The 14,135-nt window shown below is 45.8% G+C and overlaps 1 protein-coding gene across 1 annotated transcript in view; it reads left to right on the top strand.

Moving 5' to 3' along the window:
- LOC140395446 (Na(+)/H(+) exchange regulatory cofactor NHE-RF1-like) overlaps nucleotides 1–14,135 on the top strand; it is a 132,643-nt gene that overhangs the window by 107,923 nt on the left and 10,585 nt on the right. The window contains exon 4 of the mRNA XM_072483212.1: nucleotides 10,076–10,119. Coding sequence (XP_072339313.1) covers nucleotides 10,076–10,119 — 44 coding nt within the window. The remainder of the gene's footprint in view (nucleotides 1–10,075; nucleotides 10,120–14,135) is intronic.

Here is a 14,135-nt window from a genome sequence, read left to right as displayed (position 1 = left end):
GTCAGAATGGAGGAGAGTTTGTGCAGGGGGTCGGGGCTGAAAGCTCTAGCAACAGCGCCGCTCCGGGGAAATATTCAGGGAGTCCGGTAATAATAGCTTCATGAAAATCTGGAGGCAGTTTCGCCAACACTTCGGGTTGGGGGCAGGGTCAAAAGAAATGCCGATTCGGGGGAACCACAGATTTGAGCCAGGGAGGTGGGATGGAAGTTTGGAAATGGGAAGAGAAGGGGATAAAGACGTTAAAAGATTTGTTTCTTCGGGGCCGGTTTGCAGGATTGAGGGAGCTGGAAGCGAAGTATGGCCTGGAGTAGGGAGAAGTGTTTAGATACATGCAGGTTCGAGATTTTGCCACAAAGGAGATACAGAGCTTCCCGGCGGAACCGGCCTTCACATTGCTGGAGGAGGTGCTGACGACAAGGGGACTGGAGAAGGGGGCAGTGTCAGTGGTGTAAGGAGCTATTCTGGAAGAGGATAAGGCACCACTGGAAGAGATCAAAGCAAAGTGGGAGGAAGAGCTGGGAGAGGTTATAGAGGAGAGGGTCTGGTGTGAGCTGCTCCGGAGAGTGAATGCCTCCACCTCATGTGCACGGTTGGGGCTGATACAGCTGAAGATGGTATATAGAGGTCTTTCAGATTATGAGAAGATTTCTAAGGTTGGACACAGGAAGATGTTGCCACTTGTGGTCGAAACAAGAACTAGGGATCGTAAATACAAGACTGTCACTATAAGGAATTGAGAAGAAACTTCTTCATCCAGAGAGAAATTAGAATATGGGACTTGTTCACACAGGGACTGGACCCGGGTCGCGTTGCTGGCCAGCACTGGGATTTCAGTTGTCAGATACTCGAGCACAGCAGCCAGGTAGGCCGGGGCTCCGGCACCCACACGCATAGTTGCCCCCTCCCAGGAGTCTGAGAATACAGCTCACCGGGAACTGCAGTCCAGCCAGATAAGAGCGAGAGTTGGCCTTGGCCTGAGCTTTACCACACTTCCCTCTTCTAGACAGTGCCACAACCTTGTAAGGCAAATAGTCCCGATGCAATTAACAGGAAGCTGGGTAAACACTGGAGAGGAAGGAATAGAATGATAGGATGATGGAATGTGATGAAGAGGGGGCAGTGGGAGACTCACGTGGAGCGTGAACACTGGCATGGACCTTTGGACTCTTACTGTGCTCTAACATTTGATTGTAATTCTGTGAAGTTAACAATAGTGTTAGCCAGATTTAAGGTAAACAAATTGCAGAATCTGATGGTTTATCTCTTGGGAGCTTAAGCAAAGAAATAGAAGAAATAGCAATGAACGCGACTATACATTGAAAATCTTGTGCCAGGAGATAGGAGGGAGGTGAATTTTGCCTGCCCCTGCCTTCCTCGCGCACCCACCACCTTCAAAAAAAAAAAGAGATAAAGACAATTCAGCCTTAATTGACCAGTTAGTTTCACTCGGGTCGTTGGTAAACAGAGTCTATAATACTGGGGGGAATTAATGAACACTTGGAGAAACCTAAGCTAATTGCAAAGAGAATTGAAACAAAAATATTTTTAGACAGAAAGAGGTGTTTGAGCTTGGGATTCTCTGTCATGACTTGTTTGTGAATCAAAATCCATGAAAATTAAAAGCTGGAAATTGGAAAGTTGCATGAGAAAGGCAATTATCAGAGTGTGGGACGCAAACAGGGCACACACACAGCACAGAAGGAGGCCTCTCAGCCTGTTGCCTAAACAGCCTCTTGTGCTGAGGGAGGGAACCTTCACAGCAGTTTGTCCAGAGTGAAGGATTTAACTATGATTGTAGCCTTCTCCACCCTCGCATACAGCAAAGTCTCTACAGATAATGTGCGTATGTGCTATGAGTATTCGTAGATCGAGAACAGACTTATCCTGGCTCTGTTATTTCTGTAACAAAAGGTTCCCTTGCATGCTTATCCTGATTCATAGGCCTTACAGGGAGGGCAGTGAGCAGCGTATGGTTAGTTCCTAGCTGTTTGACGTGCCTGGCTCAGGTGTCCCAGGAGTTACACTTACACCTGTGCGTACCTGTCTGTGTCGAGGGATGGAAACCTTGGTATTTGATTGGGGAAGGCTAATTACAACAACATTGGGCAGCTGTTTGAAATCAACTTCTGACATGTGGGTGTCTTTCAAATATCAGTTGATTAGAATTCAGGACCGGCATGTTTCTGTGAGGATTAAGGATCAGTATGGCAAGTTTCAGGAACCTTAGATAATTGTGAGCCTATTCAAAAAAAAAAAGGAAGCATTTGTAAAGGTCTAGAAGGCTGAGAACAGTCAAAGCCCCTGAAAAATATAAAGTAGGAAGGAACTTAAGCAAGGAGTTAGGAGGGCTAAAAGGGGTCATGAAATGTACTTGGCAAACAGGATTAAGGAGAATCCCAAGGCATTTTATACGTATATGAAAAAAAATAGCAAGATGATAGCCAGGGAAAGGGTTGGCCCACTCTAGGATGGAGGAGGGAATCGATGCGTGGAGCCAGAGGAAATGGTGAGGTATTAAATGAGTACTTTGCATCAGTGTTCACCAAAGAGAATGGCTTGGTGGATGATGAGTCTTGGGAAGGGTGTGTAGATATTCCGGGTCATGTAGATATCAAAAAGGAGGTGGTGGTTGGCGTCTTAAAAAGCAGTGAGGTATAAGTCCCCAGGGCCTGATGGGCTATACCTCTAGAATACGGAGAGAGGTAAGGGAGGATATTGCTGGGGCCATGACAGAAATCTTTGTATCCTCATTGGCTACAGATGAGGTCCCAGAGGACTGGAGAACAGCCATTGTTGTTCCTTTGTTTAAGAAGGGATAACCCATGAAATTGTAGGCCAGTGAGCCTTACTTCAGTGGTAGGGAAATTATTGGAAAAGATTCTTAGGGACAGGATTTACACTCATTTGGACACAAATGGACTGATTAGTGAAAAGCAGCATGGTTTAGTGAAGGGGAGGTCGTGTCTCACTAACTTGATCGAGTATTGTGAGGAAGTGACAAAGATGATTTATGAAGGTAGGGCAGTGGATGTTGTCACATGGACTTCAGTAAATCCTTTTACAATGTCCCTCATGGAGGCAGGCACAAAAGGTGAAGTCACACGGGGTCAGTTGAGCTGGCAAGATGGATGCGGAACTGGTTCGGTCATAGAAGACAGAGGGTAGTGGTGGAATGATGCTTTTCTGAATGGAAGGCTGTGACTAGTGGTGTTCCACTGGGACCTTTTGTTGTTCATAGTATATATAAGTGATTTGGAGGAAAATGGAGCTGGTTTGATTTTTTGCGGACGACGCAAAGATTGGTGGTGTTGGGCATCGTGAAGAGGATTGTCAGAGGATATTGCAGGATATAGATCGGTTGGAGACTTGGGAGGAGAAATGGCTGATGGAGTTTAATCCGGACAAATGTGATGTTAATGCATTTTGGAAGGTCTAATCCAGGTTGGAATTATACAGTAAATGGCAAAACCAGTGGGAATATTGACAGGCAGAATATTGACTGGGCGTTCAAGTCCTCTGCTCCCTGAAAGGAACAACACAGATGGTCAAGGCAGTTAAGAAGGCATACGCCATGGGACATTGAGTATAAAAATTGGCAAATCATGCTGCTGCTGTACAGAACCTTGTTTAGGCCACATTTGAAATATTGAGCATAATTCTGGCCACGCTACCAGTAGGATGTGGATGCTTTGGAGAGGCTACACAAGAGGTTTACAGGGATGTGGCTGGTCTGGAGGATATTTGCTTTGATAAACTCGGATTGTTTTCACTGGAGGTTGAAGGGCGACTTGAGAGAGGTTTGCAAGTTATCAGTGACATGGACAGAGTGGATGGTCAGAAGCTTTTTCCCAGGGTGGAAAAGCCAATTACTAGGGGAACATAGGTTTAAGATGCAACAGGAATAGTTTAGAGGAAATATATGAGGCAAGTCTTTTTACACAAGAGGGTGGTGAGTGTCTGGAATGCGCTGCTGGAGAAGGTGATGGTTGAAGCAGATATGATGGTGGCATTTGAGGCATCTTGACGAGTACATTTTTGAAAAATAAATTTAGAGTACGCAATGATTTTTTTTTTCCAATTAAGGGACAATTTAGCATGGCCAGTCCACATAACGTGCACATCTTTTTGGGTTGTGGGGGCGAGACCCACGCAGGGGAGAATGTGCAAACGCCACACGGAAAGTGACCCGGGGCCGGCCGGGTCTTCGGTGCCGTGAAGGCAGCAGTGCTAACTACTGCACCACCGTGCTGCCTTTCTCTTGACGAATACATGAATCGGATGGCAATAGAGGGATATGCACCCCGAAAGTGCATACGGTTTTAGTTTAGACCAGCATCATGATCGGCTCCGGATTGGGGCGCTCAAGGGCCTGTTCCTGTACTATTTATTGTGCTTTGGTACCTCAACTTGCAGACTGGCTGGTTTTGAATATGTTCAGATTGCCTCATTTCGTGGAGTTCTGAATTACTGAGTCGTCCTGTTCAGGTTCACAGGATGTTGTTACGACACCCTGGAGAAATGTGCAGTCAATTCCAGCCCCACTCATCCCAGAGTCAAAACACAAGTGAATTAACCAATATAATTCTTATAAGAATTCCTGAAGTCTTTGGCCCTTGGCTGCCCAATAATTACAGTTACCAGGTTTGTAAGTTTAAACACGATTGCTGTTTTTTATGCCAAGAATTATAATGCAATGTGTGCAGTAAATACGACTGGTTAACTAGCTAATACCTACTACCTCCTTTAACTGTTCCACCCTCTACCCACCCATACAAGACAGACAAACAGAGTGGGAAAAGGGGTGAAAAATAATAAGGATGAAAGCCAAAAGTGAAAAGTCTTTACTTCCAATAGTGGTTCTTTAGCACACTTTCCTCACATCAAGCTTGCAGATTAGAATCTCTGGTTTGCAACTTGTAATGGGCTTCTTTGTAGAGTCATTCATTCAGGGTTCCCGGAGTTTATAAAATGTAGAACTCTCGACAGTAGGCTTTCTGGAGTGACACCTAACTTTCCATCAAACTGAGTCGTCAGCTCAAGGTTTGCATTCACGTCTCTAGCTTTCTGGTGAGCGAGGTGGTCGGTTCTGGACTCTGCAAATACTTAAAGATTCATCCAGGCTCTCTGCCAGCTCAGAAACACAGCCTTTCTAGAGAAAGATGGAGAGGATAGCAGGTCCTTTCCTGGTCTACCAAGATCAAAACTGAAACCTAAACGCAACCCTTGGAGCTCTGAAAAACACTGCAGTGGGATCAGATCCAATCACCACCTGTTACTGGGAAGAGCACAGCCGTTTGGGTCAATTCGTTGGCCACCAGCCAAATCAATCAAACAGAGTTCCAGCTAATCTGTTGGCGGTGCCGGTCAGTGTACAACTCCAGTATGAATCAGCACAATGATCTCTCGTGCTGCTGAAATTGTCTGCTTGAATTAATGGTACAGGTCACTTGCCTTAAAGACTCGTATCCATTAATCGTCCATGAATCAAAAATGTTGTGCCATAAATAAATGGGAAATAAGGGAATAAACAGGAAGGACTGTTACAATGTGATGAGGAAGATCCAACTGTCACTTACTGTCATTCATTTTTACCTGTGACAACACTGCTGTGTCCGAGGACCGCTAGTCACTCTGTTCTGTACAAGTTGAACTGGGACACTCTCACTCACTACAGAACTTAAGGGTCAGAAGTGTGATTCTGTACACACCTTTTGACATGCGCATGAAAGCTGACTCCATTACGGAGCGTTGCCTGAATCTGTCACCCACAATTGGAGATGTTGAATTGTAAACAGGGGGTTGACAGCTGCTGTTGGCGAGATTGTGGTGTATGTCCCACAAATAACAATCTGGACTGTTGGGGTCAGCAGGCAAACCACAGCATCAGGACTTCCAGAGTTGGTATTGTGAGCTCCCCCACAACACTCACCCAGTTCTCTGGTGCCCTCCCTGCTCTTTGGCACCCCTCACCCCATCCAGCCCCTGCTCTCTCTGGCGTGCCTAGCCCCCTCACACTCCTGCATGTTGCCCCTGCTCTCTGGCGCCCCGCCCTGTGAGTAATGTCAGGTTAGTTACAGCCTCTCATTTCCTGTTCGTGTTAACTGTGGAGCTTTAATATTACCTGTTCAGCATATTGCTCTCATAATCAGTGGACTACTTGGCACTGGTGAGTTTCGAACTTTAAACAGGCCAGGAGGTCCTTCAACTCCTAGTGTGTGCTGGCTGTTTGACAGTGCAATCTAAACCTCGTCCACTGTCTCTCCCTCTCTACATAGCCCATATCAATTGCAAACTAGTGTAATCTAACTGCCCTGAGTAGCACTGTATCTGCCCATGCTTCGGACATTTATTTTTTGATTTCAAGGATGATGTGCTTTCTAAGCCTCCCCTTTCCACCAAAAACTCCCCCTATAGACAGAGATTTCTTTGACCTCCCCCTCCCACTCTTGACTATTTCAGTTTATTGATTCCTCAATTACTGCATTCCAAATCAGAGTAAATGATCTTTTCCTACTTCATTGGATCAAAGGTCTTTGCAATTATAGACACCTGTAATAAAATCTCCGCTGCTATGGAAATGGTTCCAACCAACTTAAATGAGTATGCCACCACCATCACAGACTTCATCAGCAAATGTGTGGACGACTGCGTGCCAAAGAAAGCAGTACGTGCGTTCCCCAACCGGAAACCATGGCTCAATCGCGAGATTGACTCCCTACTGAAGGACAGATCTGAGGCATTCAAGGCAGACAACCCTGACCTATACAAGAAATCCAGGTACGACCTCTGCAAAGCCATCCGGAATGCCAAGAGAGAATATCAAACCAAGCTAGAGTCACAGACAGACTTTCGGTGGTTGTGGCAAGGACTAAACAACATAACGGGCTACAAAGCGAAGCCGAACAGTATCTCTGGCAGCTGCGCACCCCTCCCCGATGAACTCTATGCATTCTATGCCCGGTTCGAGCAGGTAACCAACAATCCGCTGGCGAGTGCCCCAGCAGCCCATAATTCATCCATACCCACCATCACAGCTTCCGAAGTCCGATTGGCCTTCCTGAAAGTGAACCCTCGGAAGGCGACGGGCCCAGACGGGATCCCTGGTCGTGCACTCAGAGCCTGCGCGGACCAGCTGGCAGAGGTATTCACGGACATCTTTAACCTGTCCCTACTCCACTCCGAGGTCCCCACCTGCTTCAAGAAGACCACCATCATACCGGTACCAAAGAAGAACCAGGCAACGTGCCTCAATTACTACCGACCAGTGGCCCTGACTTCAGTCGTAATGAAGTGCTTCGTGAGGTTGATCATGAAGCGCATCACCTCCATACTCCCAGAATGCCTTGATCCACTGCAATTCGCATACCGCTGCAACCAGTCCACATCAGACACCATTTCCCTGGCCCTACACTCATCCCTAGAGCATCTCGAAAACAAGGACTCCTACATTAGACTCCTATTTATTGACTACAGCTCCGCCTTCATCACCATAATCCCAGCCAAGCTCATATCAAAGCTCCAAAACCTAGGACTTGGCTCCCCACTCTGCAACTGGATCCTCGATTTTCTGACCAACAGACCACAATCAGTAAGAATGAACAACAGCACCTCCTCCACAATAGTCCTCAACACCGGCGCCCCGCATGGCTGCGTACTTAGCCCCCTACTCTACTCCCTGTACACAAACGACTGCATGGCAAAACTTGGTTCCAACTCCATCTACAAGTTTGCTGACGATACGACCATAGTGGGCCGGATCTCGAATAACAATGAGTCTGAATACAGGAGGGAGATAGAGAACCTAGTGGAGTGGTGTAGCGACAACAATCTCTCCCTCAATGCCAGCAAAACTAAAGAGCTGGTAATTGACTTCAGGAAGCAAAGTACTGTACACACCCCTGCCAGCATCAACGGGGCCGAGATGGAGATGGTTAGCAGTTTCAAATTCCTAGGGGTGCACATCTCCAAAAATCTGTCCTGGTCCACCCACGTCGACGCTACCAAGAAAGCACAACAGCACCTATATTTCCTCAGGAAACTAAGGAAATTCGGCATGTCCACATTGACTCTTACCAACTTTTACAGATGCACCATAGAAGGCATCCTATCGGGCTGCATCACAGCCTCGTATGGCACCTGCTCGGCCCAGGACCGCAAGAAACTTCAGAGTCGTGAACACCGCCCAGTCCATCACACAAACCTCCCATCCATTGACTCCATCTACACCTCCCGCTGCCTGGGGAAAGCGGGCAGCATAATCAAAGACCCCTCCCACCCGGCTTACTCACTCTTCCAACTTCTTCCATCGGGCAGGAGATACAGAAGTCTGAAAACACGCATGAACAGACTCAAAAACAGCTTCTTCCCCACTGTCACCAGACTCCTAAATGATCCTCTTATGGACTGACCTCAGTAACACTACACCCTGTATGCTTCATCCGATGCCAGTGCTTATGTAGTTACATTGTATATGTTGTGTTGCCCTATTATGCGTTTTCTTTTATTCCCTTTTCTTGTCATGTACTTAATGATCTGTTGAGCTGCTCGCAGAAAAATACTCTTCACTGTACCTCGGTACATGTGACAATAAACAAATCCAATCCAATCCAGTGTTTCCATCTCTCCTCAAATAAAGCTTCCGATCGCCGCCATCCTCCTTTTCCAATCTACACTGTGCAGTCTTGCTGGCTTTAATGTCCACTTGCGGAAGAGCCCTCCCCGTGACTAACCCAACCCTTTCAATGCATTTATCATCTCTTTCTCCTTGTAGTCTGTGCCTCTATTTCAATCTGAAGTTCAATTGATCCCGTTCAGGCTTCGCCTGATGAAAACTCAGCAGAGATTAGCTTTGATAAGACGATATGAAGTTATTGAATTTTGGTTACATCCATCGTCTCTCACTAAATCCCCTAAAACGGACAATTGTTCCGCACTGCCGCGCCGGGGGTGTGACACTCGCCCGATGTTGCCCCTCCGGCAAGACAAGGAAGTTCATTAACTTGATAACAGTCTGAGTCCAACTCCCTTCAGACCCAACATCCTGTCACAGTGCAACATGTGCTGGTAAGGTAATTGGTGGCAGGGCTTGATTGTAATCTGCCATCAAACACTCCCATGACAGGTACAGCACGGGTTAGATGGGGATAAAAGTGCTTTTTGCTGGCAGCTTGATGTACTGGTCCCACCGTGCTTGTTCATGATGCAGCAGATGCTTCTTGCCTAAGATTCTGAGGGTCATACAATTTATAGCAGGTGCACTTTCCCAGAACCTTTCAATACGGTGTCTGTTTCTGTATCCACAGTAATCTCAATTATTTGGCACGGCATGAATGTCGATTTTGAACCTGCAGTGTTCCAGTAATGTGCTGCTGCTCCTGAAATAATTAAATTCTGACTTCAGAAAGATCTTCCATCTCAAACATTGGGTGGTCTTTTTGAGCACTAAATCCTTTCAACGGTTGCTATGTAACAGCCCATATCTTTCAATACGCTATGATAATGGGATTTCTCTGGGGTAAAGCTTTAATTGTACTCCAGCTGAGGCCACAGCTCCCACACCACTACTTCGTAATGCGAATACAGGAGAAGAGACAGATCAGAGCCATTCCTTAACTGAAGCTGGAGAAATTGCAGTGATGGCTGGTCAGGAGAGTGTTGAAGTCAGACAGCAAATTTAAGGACTGTAGAGTGTTGGAACAATATTTAAGTCACTGCTTGTGTTTAACAGGCTGTTGTGGCCGGCGGTCTCTGTTTGACGGTCTGTGTCGGGCTGTCGCGTTTGACGGGCTGTCGCGTTTGACGGGCTGTCGCGTTGTGTTCGGGGCTCTTGTGTTCGGGCTGGTGTGCCCGGGGCTCTTGTGTTCGGGCTGGTGTGCCCGGGGCTCTGTGTTCGACGGGCTGGTGTGCCCGGGGCTCTGTGTTCGACGGGCTGGTGTGCCCGGGGCTCTGTGTTCGACGGGCTGGTGTGTTGTGTTCGGGGCTCTGTGTTTGGGGGGGCCTCTGTATTTGACTCTGTTGGTTCTCTCTGGAAACATAGCCTGAATACTAATGAGCAATGCCTTGTTTTGTTTTACAGGACCTCTCCCACATTTGCTTGTGAATGGGGATCTCGAGCAGAAGGTAGAAAACTCCTCTTATTTCAGTGCAGTACTGAGCTCTGTGGCAAAGTGATTTACTGGAGTCCATGTAAAAGCATCATTAAAGCAAAATGCCTCCATCTCGCAGCATTTTGAGGCTGTCCCCTGGCTGGCCATTTCCTTTTTTCCTTGTGAACGTGTTGTTTACACACGATGAAGATGTCTGTTTTTTTCCCCAAATGACCAAGGCATTTGGCACAATTCCTGAATTCCCTTGGCACCAGAGATACCAACTCTGGCTCAAGGCCTAATGTCATTAGCTCCTGCCTCCCAACAGCTCACCCAGTCAAATAACCGTCTCTCTCCAAACCCCACAATATTTATAACTTTATTTTAAATTTAGAGTACCCAATTATTTTTTTCCACTGAAGAGGCAATTTAGTGTGGCTAATCCACCTAAGCTGCACAACTTTGGGTTGTGGGGTGAATGTGCAAACTCCACACAGCCGGTGACCCGGGGCTGGCATTGAACCAGGGCCTTCAGACAGCAGTGCTAACCACGGTGTTGTGCCGCCCCTCAATTATTATAATTAATGGAAAATAAATTGTGTGCAAAGAAAATGAAAAGATTCACTTTTTTTTTTAACCGTGTCAATGACTTGCCTCCTGGGTTTGCAATATCCGCAAAAAGAATTCCAGGAAATTCCAGGGCAATCCTGGAGGATTGGCCAGCCCTTATTTGGCACCTCAGACTCTTCCAGATTCTCTCCTCCGCAAGGCCCAACTCTGCCCCAACCAAACCTACAACCTTTGTCATGTTTTTATCACCATGGGATCTTCTTGGCACCCGACTGGTTTGTTCTGTTCCAGGAGACTGTCTGTCTCCTGATTGTTTTGTTATTTTCTGCTGCATGCGATCCATGTCGGCTCTGAAATCGGCCACTGCCTTTGGATGAGCGCGTGTTCGGCTGGCTGGGATTGCAGTTCCCCAGTGTGCCCCCCCCCCCCCCAGGTGTACCCTCTAGCTCTCAGAATTGTTCTATCCGCCACTCTCTCATTCAGACCAGTTAGATTTATGCTGAAGAAACAAAATTTCTTTTGAGGCCTTCACTAAAATTTCACTATTTTTTGATGGAGATTATAACAGTATCAGAGCATTTGACCTGACCAGTTCCGTGTGGGCGTTTATCCTCCACAGGAGCAGCATCCTTATTCCATACACCTGACTGATGTCTTGGGTACTCTGCTACACAGACGAACCAACACGGTTGCGAATGGCACAACTCGGTTTTATTGCTAACATTTATTTGCAGTGGTAAACTGGTTACTGCGGTTCGACCATAACCCTAGATTCTGTGGACCTATTCCTAATACTATCTTGTAGTGGCACTCGGCACATGGTGGATGTCTGAGTGGCTTGCTGTGAGCTCTGTGCCCTGAGCTGTCTCCTGCTGGAATGCTCGGGAAGTGTCATGTTCCCTGTTTTGTAGTGTGTAGGCTCTTGCTTGTGATTGGCTGTGGTGTGTGTGTGTTGATTGGTCCGTTGATCTGTCCATCAGTATGTATGTATGTTTGTACCATGATGTTTACCTGAATGTTTACCCTTATCTCTTCAACACTTACTGAACAAATTCTTAAATGTTGACACTAACTATGCGTGTCACAGCCTGAAAATTCTCTGGGAAGAAGCTTCTGCTGTCTATTCAGTCTTGTATCTTTGTTCATTGGAAGTGATCTATTGCTATCCACTCTTTTCCGTCCTTAACAACTTTAATTCCTTCGTCACAATTTTAAATGCCAAATCACCTCGTTATTGTTTCAATCAATAACTATGCAGGAGGATGTGAATATCTCACACATCCGTGTGCAGAATGAAGATTAGTGGCATAATTCGGTGCAGTACCCTGAGCTGAAACTGATGGAGCTGCCTGAAGGATGAATGTTAGGCGACATGGTAGCACAGTGATTAGCACTGTTTCTTCACAGCGGTGGGTTTCCTTTGGGTGCTCAGGTTTCCTCCCACAAGTCCCGAAAGACGTGCTGTTAGGTAATTTGGACGTTCTGAATTCTCCCTCAGTGTACCCGAACAGGCGCTGGAATGTGGCGACTAGGGGATTTTCACAGTAACTTCATTGCAGTGTTAATGGAAGCCTACTTGTGACAATAAAGAGTATGATAAAACTTGCTGATCAGAGTAGAGACAATATTTCAGGTTGTGGGAGAGGACATTCTCGAAGCAGCAATACAAGATAATCACTAATAAATCCAATCAGGAATTCAGGAAAAATGCCTTTACCGAGCAGACTAAGTGATTAGAATGTGGAACTCATTACCACAGTAAGTGGTTGAGGTGAATAGTGTCATTGTATTTGAGGCAGAGAGGGAATAGAAAGATATGCTGATGGGATTAGATGAAGGATGGGAAGAGTTTGTGTGGAGTCATTGACAGCAGTATATAACACTATATATGACAGCTGTATATGACTGTATTTTCCATAGAATTGCGACAGTTCAGAAGGAGGCCATTAGGTCTGCACTAAACCTCTGAAAGAGCAGCCTGCCCAATCCCCCTGACCCCACCTAACCTCCGCAGCTTTGGACACGCGGGCAATTTTGCGTGGCCAATCAACCTAACCTGTGGACTGTGGGAGGAAACCCACGCAAACAAGGGTAGAATGTGCAAACTCCACACACCGTGAATTAGGGTATTTGACAGCTGTATATTACTATAGACAGATTTGGCTAAATAGCCACTTTGTGCTGTACAATTGATGTGTTCTTGATCTCTTTCTCTGATAGGACTCCCTTGATCTGCCTGGTACAATTTCCTTCCTGTCACTGTTATGGTTAAACCTCTACAGAAGTTGCAAAACAAGAACATGGGTTTCAGTCACCGATCACTTGCACCTTTTGTGCTGTTTGGGGCCTGGGTTACTTCCCTGTGTTTTTTTTTTTAATGGGTTTAATGCATAAACATCATGGAGGCAGCTGCTGAATTGTGACGATGGTACAAATAAAACCAGCAATCATAATTCATAACCGTTATAGACAATCATTGAAATAAAAATAACTTGTAAAATAATAAAATTATTGCACAATAATGATGATTCGGCACACACATAATTAGAATAGGTTGCAAAATGCAGGTGTCCTTAATTTACAGACTAAAAATGAAAGTTTAAGGCCTATAGATCACGCGTTTCGGATTAGCTTCATTAAATTCTAAATCATTAACATCCTATTTATGAATTTTATGAAGTAGGGGATTGGTCTGCCTTGTAGGCTGTCCGTTTATCCCGATTCTGTTTGCTGTTCGTTACCTAATCCACTATCCAGACTAATATATCACCCCCAACACCGTAAGTTCTTACCTTGCGCAGTAACCTTGTATGGTGGCAGCTTTTCAGATGTGTGTGGTGCACCTAAGAAAGAAAGCTCAAGAGTGTTTTCTAAATGGTGAGAAGCTCTGAACCATGAAAGAGCAGAAAGATGTAAGAAATTCTTCTCCTTGAGCTCTCTGCCCAAAGGCAAGTCCTTGATAATTATTCATTGAACCAGGACAACGTGCTGTAATTTTTTTAACTGAAGGTAGGGAAGAGGATAAAGGCTCCTACTTTCTATACTAATGTAACTTACCCGTCGTATATTTTGTGAATGACCTTCGGAAAAATTACCTTGTATAAACTTTGTTCAGTTAAACATTATTGGTCTTCATTCTCAGCCAGAACTGGGATTGAACCCTGTGCTGTTGGCCTTAATCTGATCCCTATCCTAGCTCTCTAGCCGATGGAGCTAACCAGCCCCCCTAGATGTGGGGATCTTAAGTACAGGAATCACTAAAAGCTCAAAGGACAGAGAATGTCTAAAATAATTTAATGACAAATGGAATCCTGGCCTTTATCTCGGAGAGGCTGGAACACAAAGGGCTGGAGGCTGTAACTATGAACTTCATTACAGTAGCTCTGGTTCTATTGCAGGAACAAGAGAGGTCTGTTTTAGCCCCATTTGAAGTGCAGAGAGTTAAATTATGAGCAGAGATTACACAAACTATGGTTGTAT

Source organism: Scyliorhinus torazame, chromosome 18, assembly GCF_047496885.1.
Source record: "Scyliorhinus torazame isolate Kashiwa2021f chromosome 18, sScyTor2.1, whole genome shotgun sequence".
Taxonomy (NCBI): Eukaryota; Metazoa; Chordata; class Chondrichthyes; order Carcharhiniformes; family Scyliorhinidae; genus Scyliorhinus; species Scyliorhinus torazame.
The sequence above is the reverse complement of the archived record's forward strand: the minus strand, read 5'-3'. Positions and strand labels throughout refer to the sequence as shown.